The sequence below is a fragment of the Pituophis catenifer genome, unplaced genomic scaffold (assembly GCF_029215685.1).
Source record: "Pituophis catenifer annectens isolate HBS135680 unplaced genomic scaffold, rPitCat1.0.hap2 SCAF_9, whole genome shotgun sequence".
Lineage (NCBI taxonomy): Eukaryota > Metazoa > Chordata > Lepidosauria > Squamata > Colubridae > Pituophis > Pituophis catenifer.
In genome coordinates, this window is record NW_027256889.1 from 17,354,021 (window position 1) to 17,378,553 (window position 24,533).

The 24,533-nt window shown below is 40.4% G+C and overlaps 2 protein-coding genes across 3 annotated transcripts; both read right to left on the reverse strand.

Moving 5' to 3' along the window:
• Positions 1-439: 439 nt before the first annotated feature.
• Positions 440-5,823, reverse strand: HMGN2 (high mobility group nucleosomal binding domain 2). The gene is made up of 6 exons (XM_070949595.1): positions 5,709-5,823; positions 3,482-3,526; positions 2,927-2,956; positions 2,718-2,768; positions 2,517-2,612; positions 440-1,313 (listed from the first exon to the last, which is right to left on the reverse strand). Exons 1-6 carry the CDS (start codon positions 5,721-5,723, stop codon positions 1,278-1,280), a joined length of 273 nt encoding a protein of 90 aa, XP_070805696.1. The 5' UTR covers positions 5,724-5,823; the 3' UTR covers positions 440-1,277.
• Positions 5,824-9,067: 3,244 nt separating this feature from the next.
• On the reverse strand, positions 9,068-24,082 carry DHDDS (dehydrodolichyl diphosphate synthase subunit). 2 transcript variants are annotated; one of them, XM_070949554.1, is made up of 9 exons: positions 24,018-24,082; positions 22,153-22,277; positions 20,920-21,036; positions 19,651-19,793; positions 18,221-18,337; positions 17,155-17,256; positions 14,307-14,421; positions 11,444-11,551; positions 9,068-10,412 (listed from the first exon to the last, which is right to left on the reverse strand). In XM_070949554.1, exons 2-9 carry the CDS (start codon positions 22,213-22,215, stop codon positions 10,173-10,175), a joined length of 1,005 nt encoding a protein of 334 aa, XP_070805655.1. In that variant the 5' UTR covers positions 22,216-22,277; positions 24,018-24,082; the 3' UTR covers positions 9,068-10,172. The 2 variants fall into 2 exon arrangements, with proteins under 2 accessions (XP_070805655.1, XP_070805656.1); XM_070949555.1 differs by having other exon boundaries at positions 22,153-22,238; positions 24,018-24,060.
• Positions 24,083-24,533: the final 451 nt, after the last annotated feature.

The following is a 24,533-nucleotide window of genomic DNA, read 5'->3' on the forward strand; positions in this document are numbered from 1 at the left end:
TCAAGTACTATCTGTATAAAGATTTTTAAAAACTTATTGTCTAAGTTTTGGACAATGTTTTGTAGCAATACAAATCAGTAAAACTAAATTACTAATTGTGTGATACAACTCTTGCACTTCAATCTTGTATTAATGGACAGTTAACAACTGTCCATTCCCTATTTTTCCATAAATTTAAGATTCCTCTCACTATTGCTATAGATACTTAAGGATCATTTATACTATTACTACCTATGTATGCAAAATGAAAGATAACAGCATTAAATATTAGTTTGTCTATGGAAGTCTATGTTCTGGAACTTTTAAATTGTTTATCTGTAAGAAGGTACATTTAAGTACCTTATACTTATATGAACATTTAAGCTGTAACATAAAAACATGAAAAATAGGGCAGCAGGAAATGAACAGACAATAGAAGAGGAAAAAAAAAACAGTCAAAGCCAAACAATATCCAGCTTTATTAAAGGTACATTTCTTAAAACGATCAATCAATGGTATTCAGGCAGGACATGGGCTACAATTCGCAATGTTTTACAACAAGTTCCAACTCCTCTTTTCTTTGTACTACCAAAATGTAAAGTTACTATATAAAATCCAATTAATTGGAACAGGGAAAGTTTAGAGTGAGGGTGGACACTTTCACATTTAGTATGTTGTTTAACAACTTTTCACAAACCTACCCTGACTTTAAGAAAAAAACAAAAACTGCAGAATTTTTAATCTGAAGATTCACAATAAAGAAGGGAATGTGGCTCAGTTATAAGCCATCCTTCTTCCCTCGGTATTTGACACCAGAAATCTGGATTGCCTGATCCTGTAAGAATGCATTTGGTTTTATGATAGCAAGTACCAAATGCCACATGATACTCAGAGAAGTAATAAATGTGAGGGACACTGAAATAATTAAAATTAGAAGTACTGCTTTAATGTTATTTCTCAAAACAGGCATTTTAGGAATTTCAGTGTTGTCTGAAGCATTTCAAAAACCAATACAGATTGACAGCATCAGGAAATCCTCTCTCTTTGTGCCCATAAAGATTCCCTCTGGCAAAATTGAAGGGGGACTTTTAAAAGCCCAGATTCTAAGTAACAGAGTCAATGACACTTGTCCCCACTCCTCCCTCTAAAACACAACAACAAAGCGTTATGTGTGCTAACAACATAGCTTTAAAAAAAAAAGTAAAACAAAATTCTGCATTGTTATAAAACTTGATAAAAAATAGTATTTCAAACTGTACAGTCACCAGAAGTACACAGTTATCAAAAATTCACACAATTCACTTGGCATCCCCAGCACCTTCAGCTTTCTGTGCCTGAAAGAGAAATGTAGTTCATCAGAGAGCATTTTACGTTGTGCAATTACTGTTCAAAGGGTCGGTGTTGGCATGTAAGATGCAGTTATTGCCAATAATCAAGCACTCTTGATGGGAAAGATAAATTTAAGCAACAAAGCAAATAATTTTATCAGTTTTAAATTATTTCAAATATCTCCAGAACTATACCACTAAATTCTCTTGCAACTGTTTTATTTGCATTTACTGAACTATTCATCCCTGCATATTGTAATAATGTACTACTTTCTCACCAAATCAAAAAAATTACTTTTGATGTGTAAAATGTTATCTAATTTTAGGTTCTAATTAATTGGGCCAAACTATGTTATAATAATAATTTTAATTAGCAATTTTATGATGTTTGTGTATCTATATTTTTCTTGACTGTACACCGCCTTGAGTCCTACGGGAGAAAGGCGGTATAGAAATATAATAAATAAATAAATAATAAATAAATAAGGCTAAGTTTTAACTGTTCTACATTTCCCAGTAGAATACACGATAAGCCTACAGTAATGTTTTGTAAACATGACAAGATACAGTTAAAATAGGCGAATGTGGAACTAGAAGTTTGAACATGAAAGTCAAGGAAAAAACATTTTGGTACCTGTATGTCATATTTGTTTTAAATTACAATTAATTAAAATATTTTTTTAAATTGGACCTTGTTAAGGAAAGTTTCAGGATTTTTGGGGGATGCGATTACTTAAAACACAACATTGATTGAGAGATTATCGTCAAATATCGCAGTGGCTTCTTTTTGGAAACATGTTATTTCACATAGTAATTTTATTCTGCAGGAGTCACTGACTTCATGCTTCTTAGAAATGGAAAAAATAAATTGGAGATTCAAAGGTGATTTGATTGACTCTATGAATCAAGACAATGACCCAATGTCTATATTGTTAATTTTTTTGTGAACTATATCAAGATAATTTGGTAAATCCAAATAAAAATTACTGATTCAATCTGATTCACACTGAAGATCTGATCCAATGATTCTATCTGGCTTGTGGATTCAAATTATTCTGATTTGTGCACCCCAAATGCTTGTATTACTTTAAATTATTTGTCTGGAAATGAACAAGAAACATGATTACTACCTGCTTCTTTTAAACAGCATACATTTTTGTTTGATTTCTAAACACTAAAGTAACTTAAGTGTTAATAGTTATTATATACCTGGTCTGTTTTGGCATCTCCATTTTCTGCAGGGTTGTTTCCATCCTTGCCTGCGTCAGCTTTCCCCTTCTTTCCCTTGGGTACCTTTTCAGCTTTCTGATCATTTGGAAACAAGAGTAAGTTTGCTAAGAGTTGATATATAAATTCACTTTATGGAAGCAAAACATTTTCAATCCAAGTTGCATAGAGTGTTAAACTTACCTTTGGAGCTGCCTTTTTAGGTTTGGGTTCTGGCTTTGGAGGAGCAGGTTTCTAAAAATAAAAGTACAATGAATATTTTGGAAATGTTTGTGCACTTGATGTATATAAAAACTATCTGTTACACAAATATGCTATTATTAAGAGTTCTTTAGGAGTTTTTACTTTTACTAACTCATCTCTCGAAAGCATTTATCATAAAACATACTTACAGCAGATAACCTTGCTGATCTCCGCTGTGGCTATTTAAAGATAAGAAAAAAGTTAATCCTGTTAGAATTAGCATGGTTCCTTTGTAATCTATTAGAATATTAAAAAGTATAACACAGGTAGTCCTAGACTTAGAACTGACGCTACAAAAATATAATATAGTCCTCCTCAGCTTACAACTGAGACAGCAATTTCTGTTAAGTGACCCCCAATTTTACAACTTTTTTTTTGCCATGATTCATTTATTACATGATTGCTAAGTGAATTCAGCTTTCCCGATTGATGCTGCTTGCAGGAAGCCAGCTGAGAAAGTTGTACATAGTGATCACAATGACCAAAGGATGCTGCAATTTGTTGTAAATTCATGCCAGTTGCCAAGAACCAAAATTTTGATCACAACTAGAGATGTTGCATCAGTTGTAAGTGTAAGGAAGAGTTGTAAATCACTTTTTCCAATGCCTTTGTAATGAATGCTCATTAAATGAATGGCTATTAAGTTGATCAACTTAATTATGTTAATAAAGAACAAATGACAAAACTAAACAAATACTCCTTACCTCATCCTTTGCTTTGGCCTTATCACCCTTGGTATCCCCTTCAGCCTACAAGAAATTTTAGACATGGTTAAACAAAACGAACATTTATTTTGTATTTAAATATAAATGCATAAAGCAAATTGATGGATAGCTAAATTTACATACTAATTTCTTGAGTAATTCATTTATACTTTACATTTGCATACCTCACAACCATTTGAATTGTCTATTTTTCCTACATATCATTCAAACATCCCTAAATTAATAACCCAATACTACTCTACTTGTAAGTTGTAAACCAGAGGTTTTTCTAATAGCAGAGTGTAATCAGTTCACTTTAAGAAATAAAAGCAGCAAAAAAAAAAAAGCCATAACCAGGTAGGTAGATATTCCTTTGGGTATTAGACTTTTGGCTGAAGCATCCAAATTTTGGAAAAGAACACTTGTAGCTCAGGGTTGAACTGTGGGATATTTGATGCTCTCACAGCTTGACTGTTTGCACCCAAATTCTATTTGCAGTGAAGTTTCTGAAGGATCATACTTTTTTAAAGAACTGTTCCAGAATCCAATAATTTCTCAGGTTTAGAATTATTCCAATAAAATCAAAATATCTTGTTTTCATAGCTTTGCATTTCTGTACATCATATAACCTTGTGAGTTGTGATAACAGCACTGACAGATGTCTCTTATTCAGTTTCATTATTCTTTATTCCCCAACAGAGCAGCTCCAGGCAATATAATGACTGCTTTTATTTCAAAATACCATGATCTCAACCAAATCCATGTTAACACCCAAGATGTTATTTAGTTCAGGAATTCTGATCTCACAGAAGGAAGCATTTCCCCTAGTCCCTGCAACTGCTAGCTAGACTTCAGAAACTAATCTCACACTGAACTGCTGCAGCCTTTCTTTGCTTTAACATTATTTCTAAATCCAAACCACACTCCACTTTCTTAACTCAGGCAGCCTCTTCCCCAAAATGTAGCTAGGCACTGAAACCCCGAAATGCTTCTTGCAGAAGAAAAAATGTGAACTGTGAGGCAAGTCAAAACAGGAGCATGCTGTAACAGTAACTCCTTGGCGGTGATTGCTATTGCTGTGAAAACTAAATGGCTGCAGCCTACAAGCTTCCTTCATTTTAAACAGCAAATGCGGTCTTCCGAACAACAGGTGTGAGGGGCAAGATTTAACCCAGAACGCGCTGGGCAAAAAGAGGCATCATTTATCAGGCGGCCTTCCTAATCACAATCCAAGGCCCTTAAAATAGGGCTTGGAACGGGAGTGGCCTTCTTATGGTTTTCCCGCCCTTTTTGAATTTACGTGTGTGTGTGTGGGGGAGGGTGAAGAGAAAAACACAGCGTAACCTCATTATTTAAGCGGGCGAAGGAGGAGAAACGAGGGGCCCTCCTGCTTCCCGCCGCCTTCAACGGACGGTGCATGTGGGTCTCCTTCCGGCCAACGGCCCTCCCGCCAAAAAAAAAAAAAAAGAATTAGCAGCGAACCGATCGCCCCGCTTTCTTTTCCCTCCTCTGCTCGACAACTTCCCTCCCTTCTTCTTCTTTTTTTTTTTCCACACCCCCCCCCCCTGCTCCGCGCCTAAGTCGGCGCGTGCCCCTTCCCGATTGGCGGGCAAGGCGAGCGCGCGGGCGATGGGGGCAGCCAATAATTAAGCGTTTTCTCGCGCTTCCCTTGCGCGCGCGCTCGGCCGTCTCGCGCTCTCTTGTCACAACTACCCCGCCCCGCACTGAGCTTCGCCTGTATCGTCGCTCGCGAAGTCAAAATTCAACCCCCACCCCACTATCACTGCTCCCCCCCCCCCCGCGCGCGCGCACCGCCTTTCCTTCATAGGCCACCCAAAAAAAATGCGCGGCGGTTAACGGTCGCTTTCCCTAAGCCCCGCCCCCTCCTCCATCCCCACTTTTTTTTAAGTCCCGAAGACGACCGTTGAGCCGTCTCGCGCGCGCACGCGCTTCCCCCACTCGTCTCCCCGACCGTTAATCGCCCGAAGGCGAACGAAGCGGAGGGGGAGGGAAAGGGAGCGAGCTAGCGATCGAGTGCGGGGAGGGAGTAGAGAAGAAGAGAAAGAAAATGGCGTCTGCTCTGAAAGCTCACCCCCGCATAAGCATCCCTCCCTTCCGAGTACACGAATTCTTTCCCCTCTCCTTCCCCATCGCCCCTCTCGCCTCCGGGCCCTTAAGTTTTTCTCTCTTTTTTTTTTTCCCCTTTTCCCTCGCCGCAGCCACGTACCTTTCTCTTGGGCATGTCAGCGGCGCGTGAGGGAGGGAGAGCGAGAAGGCGGCTCGGATTGAAACGAGAAAGGCAAGGTCTCTAGGAGGAAGGAGAAACTCGGATGTATGGGAGGGAAAGCCGCGCAGCAAGGGAGGACGGAAAATAAAAACAAGGAGGGGGGGAAAGGGGATTCCGTTTGTTGGGCTCGCTCGTGTAGCTCGCGACCCCACTAATTTGAATCGGGTGTTTATAAAGTTTTATATAGAGCCGGACGCGGCCCAACCGGTTCCAGCCGGATCCCCACCGCCCCGACCAACCATTGGACAGAGCGGGTCACGTGGCGAGGGACAGACAGCCGGGGCGGGTTCTGGAGGGGAGGCGAAGAGAGAGAGATCGCGCGCGCGCAACTGAACGTCCACCTTTTATCTCCGCCAAAGCGGCCGTTTGGTCCTGCTGCAAGTAGACCTCAGGATTGATTTGATTCTCGAAAAAGTGAGAACAGGTAGAATAAAAAAAAAAACGGTATTCCTCTCTCTTCTCTCCCCCCCTCACCGCCCGCTACGCCGAAAAGAAATTGAAAAGAAACGTTATTTTATTTCCCCCCGAGGGAGCCGTTATTTCTCCCTCCCCCCCTCGTGAGGTAAAAATCTACCGAACTGGTTGCAAAATAAAAAAGAGTTTCAACGTCACTCTGGCTGCTGCCCCCCCACCCTGAGGTAAATAAACACGCCTGGCCCCAGGTGTGAATGCGTCGTGGAAGCCATTCTCGGCTGGCCCGGGAGACTGGGCGACCTTCCCCCACGGACGATCCGAGAGCCGCCAGCCGAAGCTTGCAGTCTTTTTTGGGGGGGAGGGGGGGATCTAATGGCTCTTTGCGGACCGAGTGGGGAAGGTGGAGTTCCCCAGGCGCACCTGGCCAGCCGAGGCGCGCGTTTCCCCTTTCGGGGAAGGCGCAGAGCGAAGGAGCCGGCGGGCTTGCGGACGAGAGCGCCTCCGCCCGACCGTTAAAAAACCCCCGTTTTGACAGGAATCTGGGTGCAAGACGCGGGGGGAAGATGGTGGCCTCTTCCCTGCGCTGGAAGGGGAAGAGGAAGGTGCGGTCGTTGCCTCGCCACGGCGGAACGCAATCCACAGCGCCCCCTTCCTTTCCAACCTTGGCTGCGAAGTGCCAGGGTCTCAGCTGGGAGCAGGCGGCAAAAAAAAAGGCTTCACGTGAAAGAAGGCGCCTCTCCAAAAAAAAAAAAAAAAAAGGGGGGGGGAATGATGGCTGGCGGTCCACCTTTTTTTTTTACAAAAAAAAAATCTCGAGGCGCTTACTTCGTGGGGTCGAACGGGGAGCTGTCCTTTTCAGCACCATGCGGTCGTGCTACCACAATCCCCATCGACTCCAAGGTCAAAAAACATGACGGCAAAGAGTTAGACAGACCACCACCATGACCCGCCTCACACACAGTTGAGAACGGAACGATACCAACTACATTGGATCAGCAACCCAACTTAGCATTTCCTTTTTATTACTTCTTGGCAACTGGCATGGCAAAATATGGCTGACCTTCTACCCTTCTTGTTTTGACTGTGAGTTGCCTAAAGGCAACTGGTTGATTACTCTGGAAAGATGATGGATAAGTCTTTGCTTTTCAATCCAACTGGGTTGTACCAGGTTGGAAGACCCTAATTTACATATTGCGGTGTTAACTTCCTCTACAGTCCCTGCTAGGGACTGAAACTAGCCTGCCACGTGCAAAACATTCACTACCACTGAATGTGCAGCCATTCTCTTAAGACCACAACAAATCAGGTACAGTAAATAAGTGCTGGCTAGATGGTTCTATTTAAAAATAGCAGAGACTGGGATTCTTTTATCAGATGAGTTATATAATTTTGGTTAGATCGTAGCTATGAATGGCTGGCCTTTCAGATTTTGTAGGGAACAGCAGTTAATGATTCCACATTTGTGGGAGGTGAAGAAAAATAAGATAGTGCTGCTTCTCTGTAGCCACATTGTTACTTTGAATTGACTTCCCATTGGAGATCATACTTGCCCCCTCGTGATATTTAGAGATCCAGAGAGGATTTTTGCAACCTTCCCAACATAAGTTCTTGTGCCATTTTTATTTCACTCTTTTGTCATCTATGTTGGTAGAGTATTCTATGTGGTGATTAAAATCATGATTTTGCTGTATTTGTTGTTAGTTGTTGAGAGTTACTTGGATATAGTGGGGCATGAATTCAATAAATTCAACTATTTTTATACTTCAATTTTTCTTTCTCTGAGTAAAAGGCATTAGAAAAATGGGATTCTTAACTAAACACATAAAAGTGAAACAAAGTTCCTCCAGTTGCTGTAGTTAATGGCTGGAACGCATCCTTTTACATTTAAAAAATACTGGAAGATAAGTCTTTGAAGCAGTTTAAAATACAGTGTTTTAAAGTGACAAGTGCCAAAAGTACCCAGCCTCAATTTTTAAAATCCATCTGCATTCTATACAATCAGGTTTATATAATTCTAGATAAAACTATTGGAGAAAACTCTATTATCTTGCTTCAAGTCTTGTGAGTTGGTGTCTTGCTTTAATTATCTAGCCCTAAATTCTAGGACAGTGTTTCTCAACCTTGGCCATTTGAAAATATGTGAACTTCAACTCTCAGAACTCCCCACCAACATAAGGTGACCAAGAGTGAGAAACACTACTAGGGACAAGAAGCCTAGTATGGCCACAACAGTCATCAGCTAAATTGTTCACCAAGGATCTGCACAATGGGTATGAATGCTTTAATCCTGTCTTTGGCTCATTGAGCACATAAAATTTCCATTCATGATTCAACTTGACACTTCATTGTCAATTTCTTCATAAAAATAAGCTCAATGTGTCTGTTGACTGAGTTATGGAGGAGCATGCACTCTAGCCCACAATAAGCCATACGCAAGACTTTCACATAGGTATCTAGGAGTTTCTGCTCAATGGGTAAAGCAGATGACTGGCCATAGGACTGTAACACAATACAGCACAGTTAAAATGCTGCATAGTAATTAGCCTTTTGTTGGGTTCTGGGGCACCAAACATGAAAATAGTTGCTTTTTAGTTACCTCTGTTCATCTAAATACCCAACAGGAATCAATGCTCAAATGAAATAAGTTGTTGGACACTTTACAAACACAAGCAATATCTACAGTGACACACACTACAACCCAGAAGGGCTGGGAGCCTACCTTTGATTTCAGTATCATAGGGATTTTTAAAGATGCGAAATCTCTAATTCTCCATTAAGTATGCCATTAGCTTTTTTCAGGAAACTATTGGAAATTTGTTTTTAATGCAGAAAATTAATATATTATCTCCTCATCACTAAAAGATTTCATGTGGTTGGGATTTTTTATTTATATTTTTTGTCACAGTAACAAGGACCTTCAGAAGTAGATATCAAATGAAGCAGTCTTTCAGACATGACAGTGGTAACGTAACAGGTGAAATTACTGCATGAAAACAAAATACCCATTAATTTATTGGTCACCATTTCCCCCTTGTATAAGTTTTATTTTAAAAAAATGGTTCCAGCAGGTTGTTAAATATCAATAGGCTTGACAACTGGTTCATCCTTCAGAATTTCAAACTTAAGTGCTTTAGAATAATACAATCGTACTCTCATTTAGTCTTTGAAAAGCAACATGAAATAATTGTTGGCTTCTTTTGGAAAATAAAATGTATTTATAGTTGATGCCCTTTATCTTTTTCACAGTTTACACCATGCTGCACTTTTGTGTAAAAGGACATTTTGTACTGCTATCCAAAGCAGCACCTTCTCAAACCCATTAGAAGATACTGCATCAAAAACACCTTGAAGTTCTGTTGTACCCAGCACGTTTCTATAGTCCAGAAGGATATATAGAGTTAACCTGGAGGATGACATTTTCCTAAAGTCAGAGGAACGACGTATGTTCCTGTGAAACTTAGGTACAATCCTATATCATAAGCTGGTACCAAGAATGGAAAAACAAATGGTCCAGAAACAGCTGGTCTTAAAAATCGAGGCAACAAAGAAAAGAATAAACATTTAATTTATTCCACAATAAATTTGCTTGGGCGCATGCATGCAATGGGGTTTTTCTCTAATCTCCTCAGATGCAGCATCTCTGCATTCCAGTGCAGGCAGTTTTTCAGGATTCTGGTTTAAGTCTTTGAATTGTGGAAGAGAAAAACTGCAGTTTGGAGAATATGGAGCAAAGCCCCCCAGCATGCGCAGACTTTCACACCTAGAAATATTTGATGCTATTCTTTTCATTTGTTAGCTCTACACAAATACGTTTTGTTTCATTAAATTTGGTAAACATACACTTCAAGTGTCATGGTCCCCAGTCATGTGCATGTGCACATAGAATAAACCTAGGATCCCATTTCATATCATCCACTGGGCAGCAATTGGACTATTTGCAACTTGGCTCATTTTTCCCTCTTCTCTCCCCTATCCCCAAGAGGAACCTTCTTATCTTGCAGCTGCCAATGCCAGTTTTTCTAGGAAGTCTATCCTTTTGTGATCAAGAGCCTGCAAAAACCTTTGAATCCTCTCTTCCCGTTTAGCTTTGAATTCTCGCAAAAGTGTCCCGCATTTTTGAGTATCTCCACAGGTTGCAGATTCTTCACTCTTCAGTTTCTGTAAGACTTGTGCCTTATCAGTTTCTAACTGTTGCCACTTCCTTTGTTCCATGTATAAATCTCTGGCTTTCTGGCAAAAAAAGCAATAATCATGTATTAGGTTTCTCAGCATAGATCAGCAACTTCCTACCAGTACCCTCCAAATGTCTTGGACTTCAATTCCCAGGACCTTTTGTCAGTATAAAATATACAAGGCAAATTATGATTTGCTTCACTGGATTCTCTCCTATTTATAAAATTCCCTTAGGCCAACAGGTAATGTGGTTTTAGTCCTTTGTCCTGTAAAATTGTGTCTTTTTTTCCAATCCCTTTCTTCTCAACTGCTGCAAACAATTGGCATGGTCACAATTGAAGATCTTTGATGTTTATACCTCGCCATTGGTTTTTACACAACAAAATGAGATAGCTCAGAAAACCACACTTATAAAATTAGAAGCACATTTGCAGCTCATTCCAAATCAGGTTGGGGCAAAACTCTTAAACTTTTTTACCATACAGCCAAAATGAACCAATGAGAATTCAGTACTGGAAGATATTCAGCCCATTTGTCTATTGGTTAATAAATGAAACCAGACTCTATTTCACCCCTTTTTTGGATTTTGAATGTCTGCATGTATAAACGTTCTAAGATTATAGATTTCAAAGCCACTTTCATTTTTTCCTGGGAGCTAATGAAATAATTATCATCTCTCTTCAGAGGACAAGTTCATCTTTTGGTCAAAAATACAAAGTATTGTAAGCAATTATATTACTGTCACTGTTTGCACAATAAATATCCAAGAAATGAAAATGAAAGGACTTTAGGGCACTCTTGAGACCTGTCAGAACAATCCTATCAACTGTTTGGATACATTCCAACATCTGTTACTTCCCCAATGCCCCAAACTCTTTTGTGTAGCTAGGGGTAGCAATCATCCTTTGACTTTTCTCTACTATCCTTCCCATCCTGTCCCCTAACATTAGTCTGAAAAGCCTCAGCAAGCAAAAGATGCTGTTTTCCTGTCTCTGTAATCTTGGGACAGGCAGGTCCATTTTTTAAAGTACATATGCTGAGAGCCCGAGATTACTTTTTTGTTTAGCCTTTCCTTTCTTCAGTCTTACTTGTAATGCATTGTAGTTCATCTGAAATCGAAGGATGGCCTCACATAAATTCCAGAACGAATAATCTGGCCACAAAACACTTTGAAACACGAGGCAAGAATGGGACGTCTGAGAAAAAAGAAAAGCATTTAATATATAAGCTAAAAAGGAAAGGAAGGTAATCAAATCACAAAACATTGCTAGATTATTTCAAAACAAACTTCCTTTCCAAAAAATGAGTTAAGTAGTTCTGCTTTCTCTGTGTTGCTTGTCACCTCCTTGGCACGTTCTCCCAGCAATGGACCAATTGTTTCCTTGACTTTTCTTGTTTTTAACATATTGGAAAAAGCTTTTTTTGTTATTTTTTACTTTTATTGCAGGCCTTTGTTCATTGTGAGCCTTAGCTTTTCTCCCTTCATCTTCTATTCTAGTTGCTGATATTCTGCCTTAGTTATGTGCCCCCCTTTCCACCTTTTATACTTGTCCTTTTTGTCAATTTGTCAGAGTGTTCTTTATGCAGCCATGCTGGTTTCTTTTGAGAGCTGTTATTTTTCTTCTTCATTGATATTGTGCTAGACTGGGTTTTTATAATCTCTCTTTTCAAAATTTCCCAAGCTTCTTGAGTTGTTTTCCCCTTGAGGATTCTCATCCATGGAATCCTTCCCAAGCTCTAAGTTTATTGAAATTGGCTCTCTTAAAGTCCAAAACTCTAGTTTGACTTTGTTCTGTTGCTTGTGCTTGCATAATGTTGAATTCCAATATTGCATGATCACTCCCCACCCCCCCAAGATTCCTCTTGCTTCAACACCTTTTATCATTTAATCTCTGTTAGTGAGATTAAGTCCAATATGGCTGATCCCCTTGTTCCCTTCTCTACTTTTTGGGAAACAAAGTTGTCTGCTAGGTTTGTCAGGAACCTGTTTGATCTTCCACTTGGTGCAGTGTTTGTCTCCCAGTTGATGTTACTCCCATTACTATTGTGGTTAGTTAACTGACTAGCAAAAAGTTCACTTATTTCCTCTGTTTGGTTGGGTGGCCTATAGTATACACCTATGGCAATGTCATCCCCCCCCCCCCCCCACATCTCCTTTCACATTGACCCAAATGCATTCCAGGCAGTTTTCCTCATTGCTGTGCTCTATTTCTGTAGAGATGGTATTATTTCTTATATATAGTGCAACTCCACCTCCTCTTTTATTTGGTCTATTTCTTTTAAATAATTTAAATTCCTCTAGCTGTACGTTCCATTTGTGGGTTTCATTCCACCAAGTTTCCATAATGGCAACAATATCGTATCTGCCCTCATTTACTTGAATTTCTAATTCACCCTGTTTATTCCACATACTCTGTGCATTGGTGTAGACATTTAAGTCCATTTTGACTGACCCTGTGTTTACTTTCTACATAAGTAGTGTTGTCCCCTACTGCCTTACCACCTGTTTGATTAGTGCACATGGTATGGCACTTGCTATTAAATGCTTGTTTTTGCTTGACAGCAAGGTTGATATTCTTACCCGCCTTAACATCTATCTTACATGCACTGATAACCCTATTAATTTTAGATTGCTGGGGACAGAAATGTTCTGTATTAATTCTCTGTCCCCACTGTTCAGTTTAAATGTTTATCTAGAAAATCTGTGAATTTAATGCTAAGTAACTCAGTCCCTTTCTTTGATGGATGCAAACCATCTCTTTTGTAGATTTTTTTTTTTAAATTTGATTTATATGCCGCCCTTCTCTGAAGACTCAGGGCGGCTTACAATGCGTTAAGCAATAGCCTTCATACTTTTGTATATTTATAAAAAGTCAGCTTATTGCCCCCACAATCTGGGTCCTCATTTTACCTACCTTAGAAAGGATGGAAGGCTGAGTCAACCTTGAGCCTGGTAAGATTTGAACTTGCAGTAATTGCAGACAGCTGATGTTAATAACAGTGCTTTAGTCTGCTGTGCTACCAGGGCTCCTTTTCATTGGACCAGCTGCAGATATCATAACTAATATAATCAAAGCCTTCCCTTTTACACCATTCTTTTAGCCACACATTAAACTCCGCTATATGCTGGACTTTTCCTTTTTGTTCCTTATATACTGGTAAAACCTCTGAAAAGGTAAGCCTACAGCCTATACTACTAAGTTTGTACCCCAAGCTCTGAAAATCATTCTGCACAGAAAGTACATCTTTTTGGAACAGATCATTTGTGACAAGATGTATAATAGCATCAATATCACAGTTCTTATTGGCATTCTTGACCATCTTAAAAGATACAGCTCTTGTCTCTGCTGGCAGTAGCACTTGGCAGACACCTGGCCTCTTTCAAAACTTCCGCATCATTTCCTAAATTTACATCCCTTACAATTAGAGTCAGAGTGTAAGGATTGGAAGGGATATCAGAAAAAAAATCTAGGGACTCCCCACCCTTCAGTGCATCAGCTATACTAAGGAGATACATGCTATGCTACAGACAGTATATACTATAGCCCCTGGAATATAATCAATATTATATGATAGTACTTTAAACTATACTATAGTCCTTGGTAGCAACTGTATTCAGCTTCTCCCCTGCTTTACCATTGATGAAGAACAACAATGGGTATTTGTGTATTTTATAGTGAATCAGATAATGGTCTACCTATTTGATAGTTCCTTTACTAGCATGGCAGAAAGCCACATTTTTTTCAATGATCTCTTTGAAGCACTTATTATAGCAGTTTCCAGGAAGAGAGTTGAGTGGTTTTGTTTTGTTTTTTTAAGAGGAGTGTTTATCATACAAGGTTTTTTCTTGTATCCAACAACAAAACCCAGAGAGCTGAATGTCAAATGATCGCCAAGCAAGAAAATGCAATTTTGCTAATTAGCCGGTGAGATATTGCACTATAGATTTACCTGCCAGAGCATAAAATCACTAAGTCGAACTTCTCCAGATGTTCTGATCAGAATGTCTGGATGAGGAGATTTGCAGGAGTAAAGGCATTTGTCGATGAGCGATTCTGACACATCACTGAGGGGGGAAGGAGGGAATAAGAGAGCAGAATTTACTTTGGGAAGCCTAGTCTTAAGATGCAATTCAAGAATTCACATAGTCTGAATTCTTGTTATTGCTACAGTTTGGAGTAAAATTCACACAACTGTTAATGGCTATTCAAGTTATTATAGTTATCCACTATTAGTTAATGGTTCATAGTCATTGGGTAATACTTATTAATAAAGGACCTGGTTATCTTTGAAGTCCTACATGGCACAGGTCCCAGTTACTTGAAGGACTGTTTCTTCTTCCCATCCTACTATATTAGATAAATTGGGCACCCTGCAGGTCCACTCCCTCAGGTGTTGACACCTGATGGGACCCAAAAGGTGCACCTTCTCGGTGGTTGCTGCAGCCCTTTGGAACAGCCTGCCACTGAGATCTGAAGGATCTCTACCCTTTTAGCCTTCCACTAGCTTTGAAGACCTGGCTCTTTCCCAAACATTGGACTAGGGTGGGGGTTGAGCTATGAGGATGTTTGGTTTGTTGCCTGGAGGGGAAGGATACTCTTGTTTTTAAATATGTTTTTATGGATTGATGTGAAACACAGGGGTGGGCTGCTGGGGGTTCGCAGGGGTTCAGGAGAACCTCTAGCTAAGATTCTGTGCAGTTCGGAGAACCCCCAAATCCCACTCCTGGCTGGCCCTGCCCAGCCCCTTCCAGGAGTCCCCACGTGGCCCATTTTGGATGCAGGTAAGTGCAGGGCGCGGGCAGAGTCTAGGGGAGGGTGAAAAACGGGCCTACCAGAAGTTCAGGAAGGCCGGAAACCGGCCCGTTTCTGGCCTCCAGAGCCTGGGGAAGCTGTTTTCGCCCTCCCTGAGGCTCAAGGAAAGCCTCTGGAGCCTGGGGAGGGCAAAAATGACCCCCTGCCATGGTGCAGGAGGCTGGCTAAGCCATGCCCACCATGCCCCCCACAACAACTGGGCAGAGAACCCCTTGCTAAAATTTTTGAAGCCCACCCCTGGTGAGACACCTAGAGTCCTTGTATGAGATAGGCAGCCATATAAGTCCTGTAAATAACTAAAAACAATTATGTGACTTCAAACCAATAATACATGCCAGGGACACACAGGTTTCCTTGGATGTCTCCAGAATATTTGGAATCTGATACTACACAATTTACACAACTGCCGATGGACAACTATTTTGATACGAAGCAAAATTGCTCCTCACTCCAATGCCTGTTTCCATTCTGTCTCTGTACCAGCTTTCTTCTTCTTACCAGTTGATGTTCAAATACAATTGTCTTTAGCAATTATCATATGAATCTTTTTTTCGTTAGTCAACTTGATCCTGGCAAGACTATTAGTATTACCAGTCTTAATAGTAGTATGCGACCTCTCAAATGTTATGATTGTGCAATGAAGTTACATGTCTTATATATGGTAAATTTGTGATTTGACAGAAGAACCTTTATTCTCTGAGCTAAAAGATCTCATAAAAACATTTGTAAATATAGTTAAAAACTAAGTAAGTTACTTATTTGCAGATACATTGGTAAAAAATGGTAATAAAAAATTCATTTTCTGATAAATGGGTGCACTTACCACCAAATTTCAGGTGCCTGACAATAAAAGCCTTTAGTATGAAACTGATTGAAATCTGGTCAGTTTCAGGCAGCAGCCCAGCCATTATAATTAAAATCATAGATGGGCTTGTTAACTTGCAATTAACTTGTTAACTTGCAGGAAGAGATAGAAATTTAAGCAATCTCTCCATCCTGCAAAGGGGCAAAAAAGGAAAAAATAAATAAATGTCAGGCACAGAACACGACCACTTAGTGACCATTTCATTTCACAACAAATTTGCTGGAACATATTTTAAGTAGTTAAATGAGAAAGTGCAGTAGCTAATGGTTAAGGCACCGGGCTAGAAAGCAAGAGATTGTGAGTTCAAGTCCCGCCTTACTGATGAAAACCGGCTGGGTGACTTTGGGCCTCTCACTCTCTTTCAGCTCAACCCACCTCACAGCATTATTGTTGTGGGGAAAACAGGAGGAAGGTGCGTTGGATATGTTCACTGCCTTATTTGTGAAAATAGTAAAGGCAGATATAAATAAATAAATGAATAGAAACATGATTTTTAGCCACCTGGAAAGGCAGAAATGCAGCTAATTATTTTAGAAAAAGAAGTGGCATCTAATTGAAAGATTTCAGAGTATAACCTGATTTAGCTGTAAAATACAGAAAGTGCCAGTGGTAGCAAAGTTGAAGTTTGCTTGTTAGCACTATCTTGTTCTCATAAAGGGAATCTTTATAATGATCCCTTCCTGATTGCCCCCATTTTAATGTTTCAGGCTCCAGTACCGTAGCCGACTCAGCCAACCAACTTGCCGCAGGACAACTCAATGCGGGATAACTCAAGAGAGGGACGAGTGAATTGCAACGGGCCTTGTCTTGCTTTAGGTTTGAAACTTCTCAAGTTAGAAGTCCTCAAGGCTTGAGTGAGCTGTAGTTTTCTTTTCCCATGGCAAGTTGTCCTGTGTTGAACTGTCCTGTGACAAGTTGTCCTGTGGTGAGTTGACTGCGGCAAGTTGTCAGTATCTGCTTCACTGATTTTTTTCCAAGCACTTTGCATATCTATCACTTTCAAAATACTCATGGAGTATTTAGCACACTAAATATTTTGAAAATAGCTTCAAGAAAAAAATGCAGATAGCTCCGTAATTAACTCAAGGGCCACACAAGTGGTATGTTCTAATGGCATTACCTGGGTTGAAGCAGTCCTTCTTCGACGCCCCAAGCCAACTCTTTCACTGCATTACTGATCTCCTGTCTTGATGTGTATGCAAAGCCAATGTTCAAGAAACACCTTTGAATATAAAAATAAAGACAGATTATTCATTGTGTAGAGGAAGCAGACCAAGGAATTAAGAACGTATCTACCCAGTAGGAAGGATGACACTGTACAGAAGGAACCAACCAATTCCCATGGTCCTTATTTTGCCTCCCAGAAAGGGGTCATTGAGTTCTCTGTGACAGAGTTCACACACTGCATTGAACTTTATAGTTATGGCTATAAGACTAGTCAAACTTAGTTCAATTAATAAACTACTACCGCACTAAACCATATGCGTAACATGATAATTGAACAAATCCACACTTCATTGGGTTCATTTAATATGTTAACTCGTACTGTTTTCCAAATTTACAAGCATGATTATGTTTCCCCCAGCATTCTATGTGAAAACTAAACAAATCATATTATGGTTACTGAACAAACAAATCTAGCCTGTAATCAAGACCCAGAACTCTAACATTGTATTTATTAATCATATTTACATAGCCCCCCATGTCACAAAACGTGACTCTGGACAGCATACAATAAATAACTTAAGGAGGTGTTACAGTAGTTCGGACAGCTAAAGAGATATTCCATGCACAAAAGCAATGTTCCTCTATATAGTAGCTGTAGGCAAGTAACAAAAGAAATATATGGTGCTCTAAAGTCCTACTTGGTGGTTGGTCACTGTAGTTGAAAGGACCTGAAGTAAGGCCACCATTGGGCTAATCATACTGAGCTTTCTTAAGAATCCCAATCTGCTGGAACATGCTTTTGAAAAGAAAGGCAGCAGAGAGACACTTGGAGATACTGTATGGAGAATGGGAGGGCAAAAAAGGACAATATGTAGCTACTGGTAGCTCTCTGTATATGGGAAGCGGCATCCAAGATAAAATTCTGGCCTGGTGTAGCATGGTCCTTGATCTGAAAAAGAAAACAACTTATGCAGTTCTGGAATAGAAGAAAAAGTTCAAGAAACTGGAAACGAACTCACGTGTTATAATGCTTAGTTGCCAGCACAACCTTAGCAATCAGTTCCTGGATATCCTGAGGCAGAAGGGACACATCGCCAAGAACTCGAATACACACACCATGTTTCTCCAAGTTCTCTCTAAGGAATGAGGAAGAGAAAAACTGAATTCTTTAAAAAAAAGGAAGCCAAGACTAAGCAATATCCATAAAATCACATAACTGAGACCTGGTTATTCAGAAATAAAGTGATAGCTTGAAACAAAAGAGATGTGATGTGGGAAGAGAAACATACATCAAATAGATTTCCTCATGAGCAAGAGGAAATGCAGCTACATGCAATATAATAAGACAGCAAGAGGTTTGAAATTTTCCTATCAGGAAAATTCTCCAGGCTTTTAATATTCTACCTGGTAAGTTAAGAGTATTCAAATGGCATTAAAATTAGCAAACATGTATTATTGTAGTGGATAAAAAAGTCACCTACTACACACATGATGGCATTAATTTACTTAACTGCTCTTCATGATTCCAAAGGTGAATGGATAAGCAACACTGTACTTGGTAGTACAGTGGTCTAAGGCACCCTGTTATTAAGCTGGTTATTAAGACCTGCAATTACTGCAGGTTCGAATCTCGCCAAGGCTCAAGGTTGACTCAGCCTTCCATCCTTTCTAAGGTAGGTAAATTGAGGACCCAGTTGTGGGGGCAATAAGCTGACTTTGTATAAATATACAAAAGGATGAAGGCTATTGCTGAGCACATTGTAAGCTGCCCTGAGTCTCTGGAGAAGGGCGGCATATAAATAAAAAAAATTAAAAAAAAACATCTGTCCTTAGCAGTCACATTGCTCTCACATTCTTCTCAGATGCCGCTCTCTCCCCAAAATTACATAACCAAGCACCTAACTGGCCAGGAATATCAGTAATTGTATGTGGAAATACAAAATATTAAATAAATTGATATACATTGGCTTGTCACTGACTGAATTTATGCACTGCAGAAAGCTACAATATAATTCATATGGTTTTGGCTTAAAACGCTGCGTGAACCCAGCTATTATAGGCTCTTCAACCAACTATGTTTAGCATGATGCATGAACTGTGAGTAATAATCATCTTGACTGAATGTGAAGGGGACTTGCACATTCTAAACAATTTAAGAGAAATATATACAATCATACAGGTAGTCCTCGACTTATGACAATATGTTTAACAACAGTTTGAAGTTCTGATGGTACTGAAAATGTGAGTTATGACCTGCCCTTGAAGTTATGACTATTGCAGCATCCTGTGGTCATGTGATCGTAATCTGCAACCTTCCCAGCCTGCTTCTGATGAGCAACGTCAATGGGAGAGCAGGCAAGGAAGACTGCAAATCATGATAACATGATTAATGACTGTGGTGATTCACTTAATCATGGCAAAAACATGAAATAGAAAAAAATAGTCTTACTGTTCTTCAAGAAGACGGATGAATTTTTGCCTAGCCAATTGCATCAAGCCCTCAACTTCTTCTTGAGATCGCTTGAAATTCTCAATGCTAAAAGCATAAACTGTGACTTCCCGGACACCCAGACTCAAGCACCATTGTAATGTCTATAGAGGAAGACAAGTTAAGACAGAATAAATAAAACCTTGGTTTAACCTCTCCGTTTAGTGGTTGCAATAGATTGCAATAGACAGATATCACCCTCCAACTATTGGGCAAGTCCATTCCATCTGAATCTGAAGGTGGCAATTTAAGTTAATTTAATATCACTCAGTGATTTACAGATATGTCATTTGCATCATATTATCAAATGATGCAACGTACAACACTGGCAGGGATTTGGGTAATTTAATTAAATTGCCTTGAATGATTTGTGTTTTGGCCTATGTTTGGGATTAACAGACATTCCCTCCCTGCTGTTGATCCATTCAACTGAGGCTCTACTATAATTATACATTACTTTTTGGGAATTTTAGATGGCTGATACAAGAAAGCAAGTAACATTTACTGCTGTTTAGCAACAAGTTTTCCCTTCTGTTAAATGAAGGGTGTACAATTCTTACTGGCTCAAGTCTGCATCAGGTTTTACATGGAACACCAATGGCCTCATTCGAAAAGTAATTAGGACCAAGCCCATTTTGTGAGGAGAATTTAGAGAAATTTAAGGAGTGAAATTATTACCTTAAAACTTGCAAAATAATCAACTTGCTTAAAAAAAAAAACAGGATGGAAAACTCCCTCTTTTTTTTAGCCCACACACTTTCCAAAGACTCTTTTTTGTGATATTAATCACAAAAATGGGATGCTGGCAGGTTGCACAAGGCAAAAAGGCAATCCACCTTTTTGCATCCTGCTAAATTAACTGACTGGAATTGATGAACTGCAAATCAGACGCAACTGGTATCCTGGTACATGTACATAGCACATCACTGGTTTTTCCCTCGCAAGTTACAAACATCCAATCTAGAAAAATCCAAAGAGGAAAAAAAGAGATCTCTCGCTCTCAGCAGTGATTTCCTCCTCTCTACTCAGTGAACCGAGCAACGAACAGATTCTTAGCAAAGTTCCAATCTGATCATTTCGAAGGGTTTTTGAAATTAGTCCAAGTAGGAGCTACAGGTTTCCTACTAGTTTCCTAACAGGGGAGTCATGCTTTGGCATATCTTAGTAATCACTTTGGGGTAAATCATCTTTGTATTCTTGATATGATGCTCAGGAAAGATTCTTTCCTACCTGTGTTAGTTTTGCAAAACCCTGTGAATGTCCTTCCAGCTTCTTCACTTGATGCTTCTGAGCATAACGACGATTGCCATCCATGATGAATGCAATGTGCTTGGGCATTGGCCCTGCCTGGAATTGAAGGAAGAAATATTAGCCTGAGAGCAAGAGATCTGCAGTCAGCAAAAGTGGGACGAGAGTCGTTTTGAGATCCCCCTGCATTTGAAACAAGAATTCTCTGCTCTGACCTCCTTAAGAAGAACACCAGGAATAAATCATGAAGTTTGCTCCTGACCAATGGGTCTACAACCACCGTTATCCTGCTGATGGAGTTGCAGTTCTATACTCCTGAAATACTTTGAGGGGACAGAAAGCATGAAAAGGGGCAGAGAAGAAGAAAAAAAAGCACAATCCCTCTCTACTTCTAATCCTATAAAAAACTTTTAGAACCATCACTCCTGAAATGGGAAGATTAGAGAAAGGAAATATGGTTTAGAAGCTACTTATCCCGCAAGTGGAAGGACTGTAGAACCATCCTGGAATTTTACTAACACATGCATATGTTTTATTTTAAAATGTAAATCTCACCTTGCCTTCCATAAAATACTATGATAGGCAGTAAAAACCAATGATTCCCAGAATAGAACCAGAATATAAATATGGCAGCATGAAGAAGCCATACAAACTTCAAGGATGGGCAAAATATCAAAGCTTCAAATTCTGGGAACATAATTTGGCCACTTATTAGCAAAATACAGTAGAGACAGCAGACATGAACAATTCCTCTACTCCTAAATTCAGTGAGTGGCAGCTTTGTGCAATTCTGGCCCCAAATCTTTTATTGATGGTTGTATAAGAGTTACAAGCTTTAGTATTCTTTTGCCCACTGTATCCAAGCAGATATCTTTTTGTCCTCACAGAAATTTGCCCTTGGATCTTTTACTCACAGATACATTAACAAATAGAATCTACATGAAGAGGAAAACAATTTTTAGCTGGTGCAATTTAATTATCTAGGAATACAATTCTTAACTGTGATCTCTTCCAAAGTTTTGGGCAAGGATACCCATCATCTGACTCCCCAGCTAAACTGGCTGGAATAAGTGACATTGAGGCCAACGCATCAGGAAGAGCTTCATCTGAAGAAAGCTGTTCCCCCATCCCTTAAAATATTAAACATTCTGATCTAATATTTCTAGGTAAGTATTACATTTCAGTAACTGAAGATAACATTGAATTAGTACATACCTTTATTACGCTAGCACAGAACCTCTCCAATAGGGACAATTCGCCTTCTCTTATCCACGACATGGCGCTTCCTCTCAAGAACACGTCTTTGAAATGAAGAAAACAAACGCCAATGGACAGGAATTCTGAGACAGAAAAGAACCTTTGGATTCATAAGTATACCAACTCTTCACATATGAAAGCCAGCACCATCTGCCTTCCCCAAATTTTGGTATACTGGAATTTGTGAAGGCCAGGCTGAGTGCTCTCCTCACTTGAGGGATGACAAATTAGGCTAGATTATCCCTCTTACCCTTTTCCCTGCAATGTTCTTGTTGTTTTGCTTGGGGAAGGGAATATAGATTTCCACCTAAGTATTCTAACTAACCTAATGAAGCCAGTTTGGTATAGTAGTTAAGGCATCTGGGTAGAAAGCAGGAGGTTGTAAATTCTATTCCCACCTTGGGCCAGTTCACCAGAAGATGTTGCAAATTATCTCTTTGTTGAAGACACAAGGAGAAAAAGAAACTTCATAATAAACATTCACATGGTTGTTTTGGTGAAATGACAGGAATAGAAGCATGACACTCCTTTTCAAGGGGGGGGGGTTGTTCTTTCTACAGGCCCTTTTCAAGCTAAAGTACTCCTTTACACAAACTGGTTGCCTTCTGACCTCCCAAAAGCCTCTAGTGGTTTTTTTCAGCAACAATTTCAAACCGATTTACCCCTGCTGTCTTCAGGGAAATTTTTTAAATCTTCCAGCCAAAATTCTTCTGGGAATTTTCTATAGTCACCCCCTTCAAATATGAGCCAGGCCCAGCTGTGCTTATTTCAAAGCCCAGACAAGGATGGCCAGGTGCTACTTCAGCCTCAGGGCTAATGGTTTAAGAAGTTCGCTTTCATTACTGTGAGGGGCAACAGTATTCCCAAAGACTAAATGTAATTGTATCATTGATATTTTTCATCTCGTAGTAAAATTATAATAGAATATAAACAGATTAAAGGTTAATATTTGCAAATGATATTTATAAAGAAATGCAATGAATTAAGAGTTTGTTTTTTGTAAAATACAGGCCACTCTCTCATACCAACGCTCTTTTTTCAGTTCTAGTTGTTTTACAAGTGCAGCAGTACAAGTCTATGCACAGACTTTTACTGTTTACACAGAAGCCAATTTAAATAAAATGTACAACATCGTGCAGTGTCCTCTGTCCCATAGAATATAACCTTGCTTCCTTGGTACACACACTTGAATTCAAATCAGATTGTTTCACTGATTTTTTTTCTTTTTTTTTTTCTTTTGCACTCATTTTGCCTGCCTGGATTTGTTAGGATGGAGAAATACTACCCCTTTCAGGCTAAATCCTGTTGAGTTGGCCGAGATTTATTCTTGTGCAGGTCTGCAGACAGATTTCATCAGAGCCAAACCAACCCAGCGGGAGATAGGCGCGCACCGTATTGCTAAGCTTAATTAGCATTCAACCTTGCTTAAGCTTTGCGTGGCTCGCGTGGCTGTGCAAACTCACCCAGCCCAGTTCCCTTTAGGTTTGGGATATACCGCCCCACGCCAGTCCTGCAAATTGCATGAAACGGAACACTCCCGGGGAATGCCATGAACCAAAGGGCTTTTGCACGTGTACGTGAGGATACACACACACACACACACACACACGCCATTGGGGGTCGCGTTCAGAAGCACCGCGGTGGAACCTTCCCCCCCCATTAGAAACAGAGGCACAAGCGGACCCCGCTCCTCCCCGTCCCACCCGCTTCATTCATCCCCTCCATGCAAGCGCCAAAGCAGAAGCAGCATCAGTCCGGAGCTCCCCCCCCCCCCGCGGGCTTGCGTCGTGCCTACCAGCCCTTCCTTCCTTCCTTCCCCTCACCTGTCGGGCTCCAGCTCGCGCCTGCCTGCGCCTCGGCGGTCCCGCCACGACTCTTCTGCCAGGGGTGGGACTCGCCCTTCCGTATATGTCACGCCGCCCCGGCTTGCCGGCTTGCGTCATTCTCTCGCAACAGCACGCGCGTATTGCGGGGGGGGGGGAGGGAGGGAGGGAGAGGTAATGAAGGGGCGGGGCCGGGAGGAGGGCGGAGCCGAGCCGAGCCGAGCTTTTGCGGAGTCGACTCTGTCGATTCCGAAGCGCCGGTTGGCCGTGAGGCGACCGTTGAGCGGCGCGCGGGAGAGCGGCTGATTTGAGTGGCAGCCGTTCCTGAGGGTGAGGGTGGCGGTTGTCATTTGAATGCTTGTCCTCTTTCCTCTTCACCCCCCCCACCCCGCCGCCATTTATTTATTTATTTATTTATTTTTCATATTTGTATACCGCCCTACTCCCGAAGGACTCAGGGCGGTGAACAGCCATAATAAATACAAATACATATAGAAGTTAAAAACTATTAAGAAA